Source organism: Mytilus edulis, chromosome 1 (assembly GCF_963676685.1).
Source record: "Mytilus edulis chromosome 1, xbMytEdul2.2, whole genome shotgun sequence".
Lineage (NCBI taxonomy): Eukaryota > Metazoa > Mollusca > Bivalvia > Mytilida > Mytilidae > Mytilus > Mytilus edulis.
This window is the reverse complement of record NC_092344.1, coordinates 54,457,357-54,477,693: the sequence shown is the minus strand read 5'-3', so window position 1 is coordinate 54,477,693 and position 20,337 is coordinate 54,457,357. Positions and strand designations below refer to the sequence as shown.

Genomic DNA, 20,337 nt, shown 5'->3' with positions numbered 1-20,337 from the left:
TAAGTTATTATCCGGAAACCATCTGGTGACGTTCCCTTGTCACCATCTTACGGTGTTTATATATCTCAACTTGTACGATTCGCTCGTGTATGTAACAATGTTTTAGATTTTAACGAGAGAAATTTATGTATTACTGAAAAATTATTACACCAGGGTTTTCAATATCACAAACTAGTCAAAACATTTACTAAATTTTATCATCGGTATAAAGAAATCATTCGTAAATATAGCTCAACATGCAGACTTCTTATACGTTCAGGTATTTCACATCCAATTTTTTATGGAAATATTCTTTATAAAGCACAAAGGTGTCAGTATTCACCTCAGAAACTTACAAAACCTATGAATAGACTTATTAAGAAGGGATATAATTACGATACTGTTGTCAAGTCATTAAAGATTGCATATTTTGGCGTTAATATTGAGTCACTGATAAGGTCTTTGCGTCGGAACTAAACACATTTATTCTAAAAACAGTTGTTGGCATGACACGGGTTATGTTCTTCTCATATATGTTATGATGGTATGATACTAAACCCCTAACGGGAAGGATTGTGCCTGATGTTCATATGATGAAATCATAATCTTTCAGTCAGTTTAATTGAAGTCTGGAGCTGGCATGTCAGTTAACTGCTAGTAGTCTGTTGTTATTTATGTATTATTGTCATTTTGTTTATTTTCTTTGGTTACATCTTCTGACATCAGACTCGGACTTCTCTTGAACTGAATTTTAATGTGCGTATTGTTATGCGTTTACTTTTCTACATTGGTTAGAGGTATAGGGGGAGGGTTAAGATCTCACAAACATGTTTAACCCCGCCGCATTTTTGCGCCTGTCCCAAGTCAGGAGCCTCTAGCCTTTGTTAGTCTTGTATTATTTTAATTTTAGTTTCTTGTGTACAATTTGGAAATTAGTATGGCGTTCATTATCACTGAACTAGTATATATTTGTTTAGGGGCCAGCTGAAGGACGCCTCCGGGTGCGGGAATTTCTCGCTACATTGAAGACCTGTTGGTGACCTTCTGCTGTTGTTTTTTTATTTGGTCGGGTTGTTGTCTCTTTGACACATTCCCCATTTCCATTCTCAATTCTATCTTTGGATGAAGCTGACAACAACAATGACAACAATGACGACAACAAGATACCAATATATGACCAAAAACAAACAAAAAATTTGCGGTCGTATAAAAAATCAACCCTTACGAAATTTCACACTTTACAGTATAAAGTGCTTTCTATAAGAAAGTTCACTTCTTGATTTGGTTTTCCATTTATCATTTAGGAAAAATGATTTTATTTTTGATATTTAAAAAAAAATGTCTGAACAAAGTTTTTCAGATAGAGTAAACATCAGCAATTGCTTCATGATGTGATTTTTATCCAACATTCAAGTAACATAACAAGAAGATTCTCTTCTGTAAGTAAATCATGTCGTTTACATAAGAAATGGTAAGTAAACTTTCTATTATTAATGCCATGAAAATTGGTTTCTTACTAACTTTAGGACTGCCATAATGGTGTATAGAAAAGTTGACAAAAGCAGATTTTACTTTACTCTAGTTCTTTGAAAGACTTACAGTGTCTCCTGATTGTCTAAGTTTGTAGAATGGAGAGATATAGAACCAAGATCCTTCATTTCCAGACACATCTAGTGTTACTCTCATTGCATTCTTTTCAAGTAAGGCAGGGAGTCTTTTGTTTACTGTCAGGTACTTGTTGCTTTTGAGATGTAATAGCTGGAAAACATTTATAAAACATGCTGCAAGCAATATGTTTTTGAGGTCAAAATAAATTTTTAAACATTTATATCATATATATTCAAACTTGGTTTAAATAGGCAGCTCAGTTCATAATGGCAGTCCAGAAACCTTCAACATATATTATAACACAGTCTGCTAAATAATTGTTCCTTGTACGTTTTCATCAACACTGTTCAACAGGTATATATATATATATATATTGGGCATTTTATTTCAATGGCAAAATTGTATTAGATATAGAGTAAAAGGGCAATAGCTATGAGATATAAAAAAAAAAGTATTTTATTTTTTTATTCAATCATTATTGTAAATTAAATAGTGATATAAATTATTGGCTTTTAGAAACCAGTTTGGTTCAATTTGTCAAAATAAGCTCAGAACCATTGCTAATGATTTTTTCTCTTGCAAGTGAATAATTTGATCTCATTAATTCTGTATTCATATGACCTTCAATGTAACCTCTTAGCTAGAGATAAGTAATGCATGAATTATGAATAAGACCTGTTGAATTATTAAAAGGAAAGAATGTCAACATAGGAATTGAAAAAAAAATGTTTGATTGATCTGCAAAAACAATTTTCATACAGGTAAAAACGATGATTATGGTAAATTAGAAGGCTTCTCAGTGGCGGATCCAGGGGGAGGGTTCAAGGGGTTGGAACCCTCCCCCCCTTTTTTTTAATCAATGCATTTGAATGGGGACATATAGTCTTTTTAAAATGGCTGGATCCTCCCCTGCTTCTACACTACAATACACTTGAAATGCTAATACATGTTATCCAGTCCTTGCATTTGAATTGGTTGATTTTATGCTTTTTATAATTTGGATATACGTTTTATTTTTATGAGAAATTGAGTCAAATCGATGAACATGAATCTGACAGGTAAAACCGCTTTAAGAAAATTAAACCATGTATCATTTATCTTTATAACAAACAGTTTAAACTAGATATGTTCAATGAACCTCCCATCCTCTCTTTATGCAGCTAGTACCAAACAAAGTCCAACTACCTGTCATTTTCATAATATCACCAAAAAAATCAAAATCCTGTGGCCATGAACACCTTCATTATGAACATCCTACAAAATATCAAAGTTGTACCTCCAAAACAGTAGGAGGAGATAGCCAGACAAACAATGTATCCTAATCTGGACAGACAGACACACAGATGGACAAACAAAAGGACTGATGGATGGACGGTTGGATTAAATTAATATGCCCTAGACATTTTGTCGTGGTGGCGTAAAAATCTTAAAGAAATTTACAAATAAAGGATTATGAATATGGAAATAAGTAGTACAAACAAAACACTTTAAAATAGTTTCTTCATCTTCTGTTAAAATTGCTTATAAAACTTGTTGTGGAGGGAAAAAGGGGGGAGGGAAAAAAAAGGGGGGGGGGGTGATTGCAGTTGCAGGTCTGTACCAAAAATCTAATGTCCTATAAGGCTTTATCTAATAAACTCTATCTTGCTGTAGTACAAAAGCTGTTTTTGGTTCAAAATTAATATTCTTAAGGGCAGTCAACATTTTTAACTATCTGTGTTTTAATATGCATTTGCTTTCTTTTTCTTGTAAACAATTTTGTTTCATATTTCCTGTTATTTCAAAATCTATTTTTTGTCTAAGATATTTGTATTATATCTACTACTTATATCTCAAAATTCCTGTTATGTCAATTTATTTTTGTCAGTCAGATAACTTTGAGAAAACCAGTCAGCTGTAGTGAAGAAATTAACCAAATATGGCTAATTAATTCTTCCATTTCATCTTGTAAATGTCTGCTCAATTCCTTATCCAGCAAAAGCCTCATGGTTTGTCATTAAAATAAACTGTTATCACAGAAATATGTCTCGCTTTTTTTGTATTTCGATAATGCAAATGTTGAAATTAAAACAGCAACACTTTAATATGTAAGTTTTGCAAACATCAAAAGTCAATGAACCATGAAGGTACATCGCTAAAAAATCTCTATTGAAATGAGAGGTGCCAATTCTAATACAGCTGCATACCAAATACCATTGACTTATCATAAGTAGTTTCCTTTTAACAAACCTTAACACAAACTTATAAATACATGTAAACTAAGCAAAATTTCAAAGTCAATAGACCATTACTGAGGGGGCGGTGTCACATACTCGTCAATGGAAATGAGATGTGCCAATGCTAATACAACTGCATACCAAATATCATTGACCTAACACTAGTGGTTCCCAATAAACCAACCTAATCACTAAGTAATACATGAAAACTAAGCAAAAGTTTTAAAGTCAATGGACCATGACTGAGGGGGCTGGGCCAAATAATCTCCATGGAAATGAGATATGCCAATGCTTATGCTGCTGCATACCACTTATCATTAACTTACTCCAAGTGGTTCTTCATAAACTGACCTACTCACGAACTAATACAATTGAAAACTAAGGAAAAATTTCAGTCAAAAGACCTTGACTGAGGGGTAGGGCCAAATAATCTCCATGGAAATGAGATATGTCAATGCTTATACAACTGCATACCAATTATCATTAACTAACCACTAGTGGTTTCTCACAAACTGACCTATCACAAACTAATACATGAACAATAAGCAAAATTTCAAAGTCAATAGACTGTAACTGAGGGGGCAGGGCCAAATAATCTCCATGGTAGTGAGATGTGCCAATACTAATACAACTGCATATTAAATATCTTTGACTTATCACTAGTGGTTCACCATAAACTAGACCTAATCACAAATTAATACATTGTTGACGCAGCCACCTTTACCAACACTGGAAACAGCATACCTATATAATATGTCTCGCTTTTTATGTCAAGCGAGACAACAAAACTCACTGAACTTATCTATTTACGTCCTTTTCCTTCAGGTTCCTCTGGTCTAGTAGTGGACAGCTAGTTGTCTTATTGGCAATCATACATCTTTTAGTCTCTATTTTTTTTTTTTAAATTCAGCCTTTGGCGTGTCAAATATGTCTGGTAACTAAGGTTATTACCTTAAAAATTTGAAATTTCCAAAAATTGGGAAGAAAAATATATGACACAACACCCGAAATCAATCCCTACCTTCCTTATATTGTATTGTACCTTCTTGTAAGATTTCATAGAGAATCATTCACCTTAACTTAAGCTATAGTCCAGGAAAACAAATGTGTCTTGGGATGACGACACAGACAACAACTTCCTACTATTATAAGAACCCAAAATAATTTTTGCAGTTGTATTTATAATAAATCTACAGCTGAAGCTAGCTGTGTGAAGTAGAGAGCACATTCAGACCCTGCTTTTGAAATATTGTGCCTTTCTTTTAATGAACTCAAGTCTGGTCCTCTTGGTAGCTGTACTCTGCAGAGTTTTATTATGTGATTTTGGGTAAGGACTTTTGTACTAGATACACAAAGGGAAAGGTTTGTGAGCACACAAAACTGGTTATACTCCACCACATTGTGAGCCTGTACTAAGTCAGTCTACCTCAACAAAGTGTTGTTAGTTGTTGTGTTTCTTTGTACGTCTGTTTTTTCAGAGGAGTTAGTTGTTGGTGGTTGATGTAGTCAGTTTGTACTGAACAGTTTTTTGCTGATTTTTAATATCCCTTTTTATGTTGAATTCATTATCTAAATCTATGTTCTCCAATCTATCCTTTATCACTGACATGACCTCTAGTATTTAAAAAAAAGAGATCTTATGTACTCAACACATACATGAAATAATTCTATTTAGAATGTACCTGAACCACATTGCCATATTGAATGTCATTGCCAAGTTGTTTCTTATATTCTTGTTCATTCTGTTTTTTCTCCAACTCTGCAGCATGCTAAATATATAAAGATAAATTATCATTATATTCTCATTTTTCACAATATATCATAGCAACTCTGATGATATAAACTGTTAAAAATTACATTATCGTTATCTAAAACTGTAACTATAAAACTGCAATTTATCACAAATATATATTGTACTAGTTTCACATGATATTCTGCAATGGCAAGATAATGAGGTTAATAATACATATAGTAAGCAGATTAAGACCTTGAGTAAGTTTTTTAGTATAAGTTACTGTTAACTATTCAATCTCTTCTTTTTTACCTGAAATTGTTCATTAAATATTTCTATGCATGATAAGCACATCATCTTTGTACTATTTTCCCTTGTTCTACTCCTGACATCACAAAACAAATAACAACGATATGCAGGTGTTATTAGCATGTTTTTTAGTTATTTTTTCTCTTTCAGTGAGTGTATTATGATGATTGTGGCCAAGTTTGGTTAAATTTGGCCCAGTAGTTTCAGAGGAGAAGATTTTTGTAAAAGTTAACACAGGACGACGACGACGGACGACGACTGACGCCGGACAACGACGGATGCCAAGTGATGAGAAAAGCTCACTTGGCCTTTCGGGCAGGTGAGCTAAAAAGGTGAAAAAAAAGATATTCAACTTAAAAGAAGCACACATTTCATTAAGTCTTTTAATACAGGATATTAGGAGTGGAAATCTGATCAAAAATCATTTGATTTTCATGCATAGTTATTATCTACAGAGTCTCATGAAATTCTTTTGTATATATGAATTCAGAGGAGCTGCCATGACAAACTGTTGCAGAAGTATATTAAGGTCAAAATACTAAGTTCAAATGAGTCAAAGACATTAGTTTCGTAGGGTATAACAATTTAATAGAACTTCGTTCCTGGGGGTATGATAAGTTGTAGAAAGCAAGCTGGATATAATGCAGCTCAGCAGATACCCCAGCTTTTATTATCCATACATAAATAATAAAGTGATAGTTTTTTATTAACATTAAGTGTAGTCAAAACAAATAACTAATTATATTTTGTAAAGGTAAGCTTGGTCTTCCAATCAAAATTGCAGAAAGAACAAAAAATTGCTTCTGCAAATTTGCAGATTTATAAACATTGTTGTGCTGATTTAGAGTTGTTATGAATACAAATGTGTTTTCAGCTGTGTATCATCACCTCACTGGTGATCCAATGGATGGATTTGTCATTAGTTGTCACTTGTTTGTGAGTATTGATCGAAATAATTATTTCTGTGACTGTATCTTATGATCCATTACAATAGATATTTAACTTGTCTGCAATCAATTCCACCATAATCATAATGCTTAATATATCATGTACAATTTTACAACTCTAGATTCTACTTACAAGGAACAGTAAAACTAAGCCACTGAAAGCTGAATTATAAGTTCACTCTAGGAGACCGAGCGATCTAGAGCGATGGAAACAGTGCAGGCAGTGTCGTCTCAATATCACAAAAGCATGAGTTGGAATCCAGATGTGGGAAGAACAAAAAATTGCTTTGGCAAGTTTGCAGATTTAACATTGTTATGCTGGTATTTTACTAATTTAGAGTTGATATGTAAAAAAGAATATATATATAAAAATAAAATGCTTCACTGAGTGCAGCCTGATACAACCACAGAGGTTGAACCCTGAACAGTTGAGGCAAATTTGGACAAAACATTCAACCTTGATACTGTCTGAATTTGGATTGTGATAAAAGGTTTCTGATCTGACACAAAACAAATGTCAAGATCTTACAAATCTATTACGCCATACTGTGCAATTAAAGATTTCTTCTTGAAACTTTTCAAAAATTTGAAATTTGAGAAATTATGAAAAAAAATTAAACCCTTTAAAAAATTGGAAGCCCCCCCCCCCCCAATCTTTTTGAATTCCCCCTTGAAGCAGTTACCCCCAAACTCCATCCCAGCTTTTCCACTGTAGCATGGAACCTTGTAGTACAATTTCAGTGAGATCCATTCACTTAAACACAGGTTATTGTTTGGAAACTAGAAAAATGCTTGTGTTTAGCCCTTTTTCAGCCCCTAATTCCAGTATGAATTGGGCAATAACCCCTAAACTCAATCCCAGCCTTCCTTTTGTGATTTGGAACTTTGTGGTACAATGTCAGAGAAATTCATACACTTACACACAAGTTATTGTTCAGAAAATACAATAATGCTTGTTTTTGGCCCCTTTTTGGCCCTTAATTCCTAAACTGTTGGCACCATCATCCACAAAATCAATCCCAACCTTCCTTTTGTGGTATTGAACCTTTTTATTAAATTTCAAAGAGTTCCATTCATGTAAACTAAAGTTATTGTCCGGACGTCTTTGATGTCAACGAATGATCATACCATTATATGATCTAAAAAAATATTGCGGTCATATAATTTAGAAAAAAACAAAGCACATGACCCCTTCACCGATGAATTATCTAAACTTATCACATATTTGTTACAAAAACGTTATGAAAACGTAAGGTTTTGCATAGAAATAACCTCAAAATTGTCCTCCACATGTTGCTGCCAGGAGCAAAAGTGGTTATTCGTTTTTGTGTCCCAATTCAAAATGATGTGAGGTTATTGCGTTCTTAACAACAATAGCGAACAATGTTTGAGTTTGTATTGAAATTATGAAACTTTTGCTACAATAGCTACTACTAACAATGTGCAACTAACTATTATAGATTTAGCCCAAGTTATGCCAAGTTATTGCTTTTGTGTATTACCATATTCAATAAATTGCTTCGCAGAGCACAGCTTGATACGACCGCATAGGTCCCTAAACAGTTGGACAAAAATGGACACAATATTAGCACTTGATGCAGGTCTGAATTCCCCACGGAACACTGTCCATGTTGCATGATCAATAAATGCTGTTTCTTATCAAAGTTGGTGAGGGATGAAGCATGATGATGAAGAATCATGAATAGATGATCACGTCTTTTCCTGGCTGTAGAGCATATATATGCTGGAAGATAGAGACATCTACCATAAAATTAAGAATGGAAATGGGTCATATTTCCATACATTTATGTTCAGACCAGTTTCATACATTTAGGTTTCAGACCCGTTCCATACATTTATGTTTCAGACCAGTTTCATACATTTATGTTCAAACCAGTTCCATACATTTAAGTTTCAGACTTTAGTTTCAAACAGTTGGTTTTAAACAGTATTGGACTGAAAGGGTTTTAAACAGTTTTAATTCAACAAGTTCGGGTTAGGTTGATAGGTGTTGAAATTCGTTTTATGTAGTATAGTATTTGTTTCATATTTGATAGTGATAGTGTAAACTTTTTATTGACTTTAGAACTTTTGAATTGCTTTTCAAATCCCAGGAAACTGGTACGATCCAGAGGATAAAAATATCTAAACGTTCCAGCCCGGGTACACGTTACATTAGATTGGTTGGCATGATGATTGCCCTCAGGGCTCATGATATCCTTTTAACGTACAAACACTTATCCACTGTATATCGAACACATAACATTTAACAGTTATTAATAAAATCAAAATAAAACTGAAATCTTGAGAGACCTATTAATCAACACAAAAGACAGATTGTACTTTATTTCATTTAATTTTTAAGAACAAAACAATTCATATACATGTACATGTTTTGTGAATTCATTCATTTTAGTGGATACAAATTTTCCTGGATTTATGAAAATTTGCATTTTTGTTGATGTTTGAGTTTTTTCAAAATCTGTAAAAAATGCATCTAGGAAATTTGTACTTCATTGAACATTTAAACTCATGGTCCACATGTACCCATACAATCCATAACAAATGGTATCCAATGATTAGTATTGAATCACCAGTACTTATACATGTATACTCAATAAGTAACAATATAAAGTACTGTGGAATCATTTATTTTTTTCGTGTATACCAATTTTTGTGGATTGAGGAAAACTGGCATTTTTGTGGATATTTAATTTCTTTGTTTTGGCAAAGTCTGTATATATATATATATTCCTCTACAAAACGTTTAATTCATTGAAAATTCAAATTCATGGTTTGAAAAAATCCAAGAAAATTGGTATCCAACTGATATTAATAAATCAACAGTATGACCCTTTTAAACAGTGACAAAGCTGGAATGTATAGGGAAACTTCTTAAAAGCTCTAGGTTTAATTTTTTATGCATTTAAATTAATACAAACAAGGGCTGAAACAAGACACAAGGACAAAAAAAAACGATGTACAGTAAATAATCAGCCGTTAATAAAACTGAGATTTGGATTTATAAATGCTGGTCATATAGATAATTTTTCAAAGATGATGTCTTACACCAATCCTGTGTAAACAGTGTCCTCTAATAAAATAGTTAACTGACTTAAGGTAAACAAGCAACTTTACAATATCTACAAGTACAAGTAGAATACTAATAATATCTACACCCATAACCATAACTCAGATAGGTAAATGACTTTCAAATAAAATTCTGTACATTTAAATTTCAAAATTTTCAATTCTAGTTTAATGAAGATAAAATATTTAACAGGAGGTAAAATACATTTTACTTTGTTTAAGAACACTTTCTGTTGTGGTTATTTGCTAGCTATATATAGATAAAGCAGGACTTACTGGAGTTTAAGAGAAGGCTAATGGGTATTAAACAAAGATTTACACTCAAGGCTAACTTTGATTTGTACTGCAGAAAAATACTGTAATACCACTTTTCTCTGTGGATATATCCACAATCAGGGTTTTTTAATGGACGGAAAATAAGTCTGATTTTTTTTTCTAAAATTTTAATGGCTATTAGTAGTTGCTGAAAGTTAAAAGAACAATACATCAGTTAAATGTCAAGAAAAGATCAACATTTTTTGTTTGACCAACAAAAGTGCTCGAGAAACCTTGTGTCCTTTCCCCAGTTATGATGAAGGAAAGAGTTGATATTTTTTAACAATGACCTTATATTATATATTATCATTTTTTATGTTACCTCTAATATATTTTTACTATTGCTGGTAATATTGAAGACCCTGATTATTAGAAGTGAAAGATTGAATTTGCTCTAAAACATCTTTGTAAATTTGAACTTGAAGTCTTTTCTTTCTAATCTTAAATATTCAAAGAATTGTCATGGATTGCAGATATTTGATAGTCACAACAGGTACTTTGATACATTTGCAATGATTTTGAGCTTAAAAACAAACTGCACACAAACCTTTTGTTAAAAACTCATAATTGCAATCTTTATGTCTTATCTGGTTTTATTGTGATGCTAGATTGCTGTGTTATTGATGTCAAATGTCTATATTTGTTCGTGTGGAAGACATGGACATATATAGGTAAATCAAGGAAATTTAAGATACCGTTTCAAAAGAAACTTCTAAAAAATACCTCACATACATATTACTTCTTGAAAACAACTACAATTACTTCAGTTTTGAGTACATATATATGATGAATCAGAAGACAGACAGTCAATTACTGTAAACCAAATAATTTTGCGGATACTTTATTTCGCGTTTTACCCTCTTCATGGCTTTTTGATTTTGCGTTTTCCTAATTTACTTGATGTATTTTGATTAGGAATGATCCTGGTTTTACATATCCGCAACTATTTATATTTGCGTTATTTTTCTACTTGTTAAAGTCACGAAAATAAATTGCTTGCAAAAATAATTTGGTTTACAGCATATAACATTTCAATTGATTCTTACGTACAGTAACTATAATATTTATCAATAAACATGTTTATGAAAACAACTGAAGAAAATATAAACCTTTTATTATCTTATCTTACTAATTCAAAATAAGCTCACATAATGTTTCTTCAAAATGTCATATAGTATAACAGAACATCATCATTTCTGAACTTTATTCATGTAATAAGCTCAAGTCAGTAGAGCTTTCAAATGTAACTACTTGAGTTCAAATAAAAGCTAATCATGATCGTATTAAACAAACGAACTTCCATCACACCTAACTTATAAATGCTCTAGGTCCTTTTATTTTTTCTCTCTATTAAATAAAATTAAATTAATTGGAATGGATAAGACCTTTGTTAATTTGAAGTCTTAGGTATTATCCATCAAAGGAGTATAAGTTCGGTAATGGTCATATTTGGCCCAAATTATAAAGTTCAATGCTACAAGATATAAAATGTTTCAAGTTGACTTAAAGACATGTGAGAAAGATGCATAGAACAATTTCTGTCACAGTTTTATTCTAAAACGTTGATTTTTACATCCAAGTTAGGTCAAAATAAGGGATTTTGGCGAAATTTGACAAAATCGGTAGGATTTCAGTCTTATTTAAGATCAGAAAACATAGAACGCAGCCGTCGACAACCTAAATATCCAAATTAGACATGTAAAATGTCATTACAAACATTATTGCCAAAGATCTTTTTTGTCGACGTATGCGCTCTAGGTTTCCTGTCAAAATATTTGATGGAAATTTACCCATTTTCATTGTTTTTTCGTGGAAAATCAAAATGAGTACTATTTGTGACGTCATGAATAATACGCAGGAACGTAAATTTGCAACAAAAAGACTTATTTCCTATCTAGTCACTGTATTAGCTGTTATTCATTGTGATATTGGTGAATAAATCCCAATTTGAAATTTAGTCTAAACTAGATGCTCTGTGTCGCTCACCTTGGTCTATGTGCATATTAAACAAAGGACACAGATAGATTAATGACAAAATTATTTTTTGGTGATGGTGATGTGTTTGTAGATCTTACTTTACTGAACATTCTTGCTTCTTACAATTATCTCAATTTATAATGAACTTGGCCCATTAGTTACATAGGAAAATATTATGTTAAAATTTACAAAAATTTACAAAAATTTATGAAAATTGTTAAAAAATGACTATAAAGGGCAATAACTCCTTAAAGGGTAAACTGACAATTTTGGTCATGGTGACTTATTTGTACATCTTAGTTTGCTGAACATTATTGCTGTTTACAGTTTATCTCTCTCTATTATAATATTCAAGATAATAACAAACCAGGTGCTCTGCAGGGTGCAGCTTTATACGACAGCAGAGGTTGAACCCTGAACGGTATGGGCAAGTATGGACACAACATTCAAGCTGGATTCAGCTCTAAATTTGGATTGTGATTAAATAGTTGACACAGCATAGGTTTCTGACACAGAATGAATGTGGTCTAATAAACTCAAAATTTGTGTTTTGCCTTTGAGCAATTAACTATGCTGTTGAATATTAATCCTCTCAAAAAAATGTTTGAAGAAATTTTCTTTTTATTTATGAAATCTGAAATTAAAAAAAAATTGACCCCCCCCCCCCCCTAATTTTTTTTCACATCCCCCTTTTCCCTTATTCCAAAACTGATCTCAATTCAAATTACTAATGGAGTTTGCAACAATAACTACTCATTTACATACATCATAAAATATTAAAATGTAAAAAAAGTGCTTGTTATCACTGAATGGTAAAGATTGCTTTAATATATCAGATGGTAGTAAAAGTGAATGTACATTGTATATTGTATAAAACAATGATTTAAGTTGATTCAACTACTATTTTGGACAAAGAAAGATAACTCCAATTGAAAAAAAGTTCTTGCTATTGCGCAATATTGTGCAATTAAATATTTCTTGCTATTGTGCAATACTGTGCAATTGAATATACTTGCTATTGCACAATACTGTGCAATTGAAGATTTCTTGCTATAGCGCAATACTGTGCAATTGAAAATTTCTTGCTATTGCACAATACTGTGCAATTGAAGATTTCTTGCTATTGCTGAATACTGTGCAATTGAAAATTTCTTGCTATTGCACAATACTTAATATAATAATTTTGGATCCTGATTTGGACCAACTTGAAAACTGGGCCCATAATCAAATATCTAAGTACATGTTTAGATAAAGCATATCAAAGAAGCCCAAGAATTAAATTTTGGTTAAAACCAAACTTAGTTTAATTTTGGACCCTTTGGACCTTAATGTAGACCAATTTGAAAATGGGACCAAAAATTAAGAATCTATATACACAGTTAGATTTGGCATATCAAAGAACCCCAATTATTCAATTTTTGATGAAATAAAACAAAGTTTAATTTTGGACCCCGATTTGGACCAACTTGAAAACTGGGCCAATAATAAAAAAATCTAAGTACATTTTTGGATTCAGCATATCAAAGAACCCCAAAGATTCAATTTTTGTTAAAATCAAACAAAGTTTAACTTTGGACCCTTTGGACCTTAATGTAGACCAATTTGAAAATGGGACCAACAATTAAGAATCTACATACACAGTTAGATTTGGCATATCAAAGAACCCCAATTATTCAATTTTTGATGAAATCAAACAAAGTTTAATTTTGGACCCTTTCGGCCCCTTATTCCTAAACTGTTGGGACCAAAACTCCAAAAATAAATCCCAACCTTCCTTTTAAGGTCATAAACCTTGTGTTTAAATTTCATAGATTTCTATTTACTTATACTAAAGTTATGGTGCAATACAATACTTAATATAATAATTTTGGATCCTGATTTGAACCAACTTGAAAACTGGGCCCATAATCAAAAATCTAAGTACCGGTACAGTCTTTATGATGAAATGTTAAATCTACAGGCCCAGAGCTCAATTTTTGAAATTTTTAGTTAGATTCTGTTGGCCTGTAGATATGATTTTTATAAGCCGAGAGCAAAATTACAAGCCTGGGCTGCCTGGGCTGCCACTAATAAGCGTGAAGACTGACGGTACATGTTTAGATTCAGCATATCAAAAACACCCAAGAATTCAATTTTTGTTAAAATCAAACTTAGTTTAATTTTGGACCCTTTGGGCCCCTTATTCCTAAACAGTTGGAACCAAAACTCCCAAAATCAATCCCAACCTTCCTTTTGTGTTTATAAACCTTGTCTTAAAATTTCATAGATTTCTATGTACTTATACTAAAGTTATTGTGTGAAAACCAAGAAAAATGCTTATTTGGGCCCTTTTTTGGCCCCTAATTCCTAAACTGTTGGGACCAAAATGCCCAAAATCAATCCCAACCTTCCTTTTGTGGTCATAAACCTTGTGTTTAAATTTCATAGATTTCCATTAACTTAAACTAAAGTTATAGTGCGAACACCACTGTCTTCAGACGACGACGACGATGCCAATGTAAACTTTACTTTAACAACTGGACCACAAAAATGAGGTCAAGATCAGATGACACCTGCCAGAGGTGGACATGCATGTACACCTTACAATCATTTCATGCACCAAATACAGTAGACCTTTTGCATATAGTATCTAATATAAAGACTTGACTATGAAAACTTAATCCATGAAATTGTGTGAAGGCCAGATGAAAACTGTGTGACAGGCATGAGGATCCAGACCTTGCACGCACATACGGAATATAGTTATCCTATTACTCATAAGACAAGTTAAAGCAACTTTATACCATGAATAATTTAACTTGAGCTTTGGGTACTAAATATTTTTAAACCAATTTAAAGAATGGGCATGATAAATGGGCCACAGAATTAGCTTGCAAGTATTTTTACGTTTCCAATTTTAGTCTCAGGATTTTCTTGTATTCCCTTTTATTTGTTTTAACTAGGTACCCAAAAATCAGTACAAACTGATTAATTGACATTCAATGACTTGGTCTTTTATAAATGTGATTTTCTTTACAAAGGATACATTCAGTTATTTTGGTATGTTCTGTAATGTCAATCAATGAAGAGGTTGATTGATCCCATGCATTTGCATAACATACTTTTTTTAAATGCTGTGTCAAGCCTTAAAGGAAATCTAATGAAATAAATATAAACAAATGCTACACACAATTTCACCTTCATTAGTAATTAATTAATGTGTTTATATCTCAAGCTATCATGCATTTTCATCCTACTGTGTATATTTTTTTTAATCAAGCTGATCAAACATTTCTGTGTCATTTAGTCTATTGTGGAGAGTTGTCTCATTGGCAATCATACCACATCTTCTTATATAGCACGTTTGATGATCGATCAATATATTTTATCAAACATTTTAAATCATTAATTTTCAATGTGTGATGAGAAATTGTTTTATGTTAGTAAGTTTTATAATAATTTAATACAAAAAACTTTAAAATATGAAATTTCTAAACCACAAAACATTCAAAAGTAGACTCAAAAGCATTCAAGTTTATGTAAAGCTTCATTTTGTAACTTCTAATTATTGTCATGACAAAACATATCATAAATAGAACTGAGACAGACTGACATTAGTACATTGTCTACACAATGCCCAATGTAATGAATTAACTTTAAAGAAAAAGATTCAGTAAAAATAAATAGCTCTAATGTTTAGTACATATATTGCAGAAGTTATATTTCATATTTTTACATCCAACAACTGTATTTCTCTACATCTATTTCCAATGTATAAGTTAAATAGCCTCCTAAAAAAATCTTGTTGCTTTTAAGTTAAGTTAAAACTGCACACAAAGATGCAATCAATTAAATACAGATTTTGCTACAAGGTAATAATCAGAAACTAATAATGATGAATGAGAATAACAGTACTCATAGGAAGTCAAAAATAAAATGAGTATAGAGAAGCTTATAAACACGATGCTGTCTGAGATCAAACATATTACACTACAATGTTCAACACTCAGCAAAAACCATTCTGATTTAAGTCTCAACCTGAAGTAGTAATAAATTGCCAGGTGTCTGTAAACTCTGAAAACATAACAGATTTCATAAAAGACTCAAAATTTTGAAGTACACATTTTGACATTGAGGAAATTCTCTTTACTCCCTAAGGCCAGAGTTTTTTAATTTGTTAGTTTACAGTTTTTTTCGTAAAATATTCAGATATGTTGGTATTAATACATCTTTTAAAATTTTACAAGACATAAATTGCACCTATTTAGCAAAAATAGCAGCAGAAATCTTGCAAGTGTCTTTACTAAGAAACTATAAAACAAATAACTTTTAGTTGTAAATTTATGATCTGACACTATGCACATCTTTTAACAAAGGTAATTAAAACCTTGGTCTATGTGCATATTAAACAAAAGACACATATGGATTAATGACAAAATTGTTTTTTGGTGATGGTGATGTGTTTGTAGATCTTACTTTACTGAACATTCTTGCTACTTACAATTATCTCTATCTATAATGAACTTGGTCCATTATTTACAGAGGAAAATTATTTGTTAAAAATTTACAAACATTTACAAAATTTATGAAAATTGTTAAAAATTGACTTTAAAGGGCAATTACCCCTTAAGGGGTTTTACCACTATGTTCTATTTTAGCCATGGGGGCCATCTTGGTTGGTTTGCTGGGTCATCGCACACATTTTTTTACTAGATACCCCAATGATGATTGTGGCCAAGTTTCGTTAAATTTGGCCCAGTAGTTTCAGAGGAGAAGACTTTTGTAAAAGTTAACGACGACAGATGCTGGCGACAGACGCCAAGTGATGAGAAAAGCTCATTTGGCCTTTTAGGCCAGGTGAGCTAAAAAGCTGTTATCAAATTTTTGGGATGTGAATTTAAGCATTGAATTTCATTTGGAGGTAAGTTCAAACTGATTTTTCTATAATTCAATATGGATTCAGAATTAAATTAGTGAAACCATATAGTAAATAATGATACATTTACAAAATACACACATAATGGAAATTTTTGTCAGGCTCATAATTAACAACGGTGAAAACCGTAAAAATAGGTGCAATTTGGGTACCCTCATGTTAAATAAAATTCTTCATATTTTAGATTCATTACAATGTTTGTGTCCTCTCATTTTGTATGGGAAAAATGCATAACATAATGTTGTTCAAAAATAAATACAACTATAGAAGTCAGACCTGTCAAAAACATAAGGTAAGGTTCTAAGCTCTTGGTTTGGCCCATTTTGCTAGGTAAACCTGCTTTAGATCTCTGAATGGACAGGTAAAAAAAAATATGAATTAAGAAAATTTCAGTTTGCATGTGGTTATCTTCAGTTACTTTTTACTTCACCTCTTTCCCCTATGAACGGCTCCATTTTGTATCTGAGGATAAAACAGCTTATCCCGAAAATGGTTCAAAATAAAAATCTTATAGAATTATAATAATAAAGGCAAACAAATTGCAGGCTATTAATATAGATTTTTTGTTGTCCCTTAAAATTAATTGTGTGAACAACATTTCCAGATTAATTCAATTTTTTTTTACTCAACAGATTATTTGAGATTTATATTTAACACAACAGACGAGGCATTATCATTTCTGGTTAAGTTTAAATATGATACAGTTACGAAATGCACATAATTTGAAGTAACTGCTACTACATACATGTTTTTATTTATACTTCAGATATAATGTATTAAGTTAGAGTAGGTTTGAAGAAATTTTAATCACATTTTAATCAAAAATTTCTTTTAAAAATTATTTTGATGACTTGACTCATAGTAATTTAAAGAGAATCATATAAAAAATTTGTAAGGATTCCGCGGAACCCAGTGTATCGCCTACTTTTGCTGTTAATGGCAGGCTCAACAAAAATGAGTAAAAAAAAATCAATAAAAATATTCCTCTTGATACTATCTTAAGATTTCAAGAAGCTTCTGTATAGGTTGTATTGTTTCCTGGCAGAAAAACTAAGTCCATTTATAAGTAAAATACGGAAAAAAATTCTTTTTTTTTACAAAATTAACTTCTGGATACTATCTAATGATCATAAACAAGCTTCTGTCCAAGTTTGGTAGAAATCCAGCATAGTTTAAGAAAGTTATAAAAATTTCAAAAACTTTAACCACAGATTGAATATTTGTGGACTCCACCGACGACGATGCCGACGGAATGTAGGATCGCTAAGTCGCTTTTTCAACTAAAGTCAAAGGCTCGACAAAAATGAATGAGACCAAAATGAAAAATCTATGCTGGAATATAACAAAGTGATGACTGACCGAATTCAAGAACAGGTAAAAACATTATACCTTTGACAACTCTCCTTGACTTCAGGTAAAATAATTAGTTTTGAATAAGTAATATATATTGCAGAAATAGATAATACATACATGCAATTTCTTCAACAAGACAGTGTCTGGACAAGTTGCTGTTGCTGATCCTGATCTGTGAGCCACCCAGAACTGTTTCTGGGCTGAATATCTGTTCATAGGACATATTTTAAACAAGCAGTCTGAAATCATTTAACAAAGAATATATAATTTTTTATTCATATTGGTTTAAAGGGAATTTAAAATGATCTAGGAAAATAATATTTGTAAATAAATAAAAGTCAATCTAATAAAGACAAATAAGTATAAACTACTTTGGATTCATTAATATTGGTTAGATACCAATTTTCTTGGATATATACAGGTTAACCACGAATTTAAATGTTCAATGAATTGTAAATTTTCCATTGCCTTGTATGCAGACTTCATCAGAAATATGAAATTAAATATCCATGAAAGTGTAAGTTTTCTTCAATCCAAGAAAATTGGTACCGAAGAAAAAAAATGAATAGTATTTAGGATTTAGTTTTTTTTAAATATATTCATGTGAGACTGTATACTTAGAACTTTTATGTGGCATCTGAAATTGCAAAAGTAGTAAATTTCATTTATTATTTATTCCTTGTGAATAAATTGGGGATCAAGTCTGAACATTTCAGTTGTAATGCCACTATGACATATAGTTTAAACCCTTTAAATATATTTTGAAAACAAATATTTCAAAAGCAGCTCTGTTTATTATTATATTTATTTTTTGAACTTTTGGTTATTTCTATTGATTTTTTTATGCAGTTTAATATAAGGATCCTACTAAACATTTCAAATATTAAAACAAGCTGTACACAGAGTCAAAGTCAAGTTTAATGAACCATGATTGAAACCACAGGGTTAAAAAAAAAACTCCATGGAAAGAAAAATGCCAATGCTTTTAAAACAGAATCCCATATACCACTACTTTTGATTTATCATAAGTGGATCCCTTCAAAGTTAAACTTAAATTTTAAATTAAAAATAAGCAAAAGTTTCAAGGTCAATGAACCATGATGAACAGATGGGACCATATATAACCTCCATAGAAATTAGATTGCAAATGCTTATACAACTGGAACAGGGGACAAATTTTTTCCCAAATTACTTCAATGCAATTTTATCAAAATTGAGGGGCAGTTTTTTTATTCTCTATTTTAGACTACAAAATTTCAATTACTTTCTCATTCAAGAAGCCCCCTTAATGGTTTTTTTTAAGAGAATTCTTGAAGGGTCCTGATTGACATATGCATTTAAGAGAGCAATACTGTTTTGAGTAGTAATGGAGTCATTTTAATAACTCCTGGTGAAAATCAAAATTAAATTTTGAGCATTGACTCAGGCAATCATCCACCCTTTACATATCAGAATCACTTAAAATGTAACAGAAGTTAAAAGTTTAATGAATACCCTATAGATATACTACAAATTTAATCATTTTTACATAATTTTCATCTAAGTACAATATCCCATTTAAAAGAGGATAAATTTATTAAGGAACTTATTTCATACTGGACTGGTATATTGTAACTGGGATCCTGCATTCCAACTATCATGGACTTAACGTGCTTAAAGTCATATGAAATGAGGGACCGTTAAAAAATAATGTTTATCTTATTTGTGAACCAATGCATACGTATACATATATCATAAGCTTATATAAGTCTTCTGTGCACGATTTTTATCATTTTTTTTGGCATACATTTCATATAAACGTCAAAGCATATTTCATTCGGTCAGTGTTGTTGTGAAATTATGGCAGCTAATTAATGGTCGTGTTTTGAAGCTGAAGTTTAACGATTGTCACCTGTT

The 20,337-nt window shown here is 31.5% G+C and overlaps 1 protein-coding gene across 27 annotated transcripts in view; it reads right to left on the bottom strand.

Moving 5' to 3' along the window:
• LOC139514078 (inositol 1,4,5-trisphosphate-gated calcium channel ITPR1-like) overlaps nt 1–20,337 on the bottom strand; it is a 269,729-nt gene that overhangs the window by 226,313 nt on the left and 23,079 nt on the right. For 16 of the 27 annotated variants that reach the window (XM_071302866.1, XM_071302912.1, XM_071302962.1 and 13 more), the window contains exons 4-7: nt 18,559–18,680; nt 16,191–16,226; nt 5,486–5,572; nt 1,579–1,737 (exon numbers count right to left, since the gene is read on the bottom strand). In XM_071302866.1, the coding sequence (XP_071158967.1) occupies nt 1,579–1,737; nt 5,486–5,572; nt 16,191–16,226; nt 18,559–18,680 (404 nt within the window). The remainder of the gene's footprint in view (nt 1–1,578; nt 1,738–5,485; nt 5,573–16,190; nt 16,227–18,558; nt 18,681–20,337) is intronic. The other 11 variants (XM_071302867.1, XM_071302893.1, XM_071302981.1 and 8 more) reach the window with 1 other exon arrangement.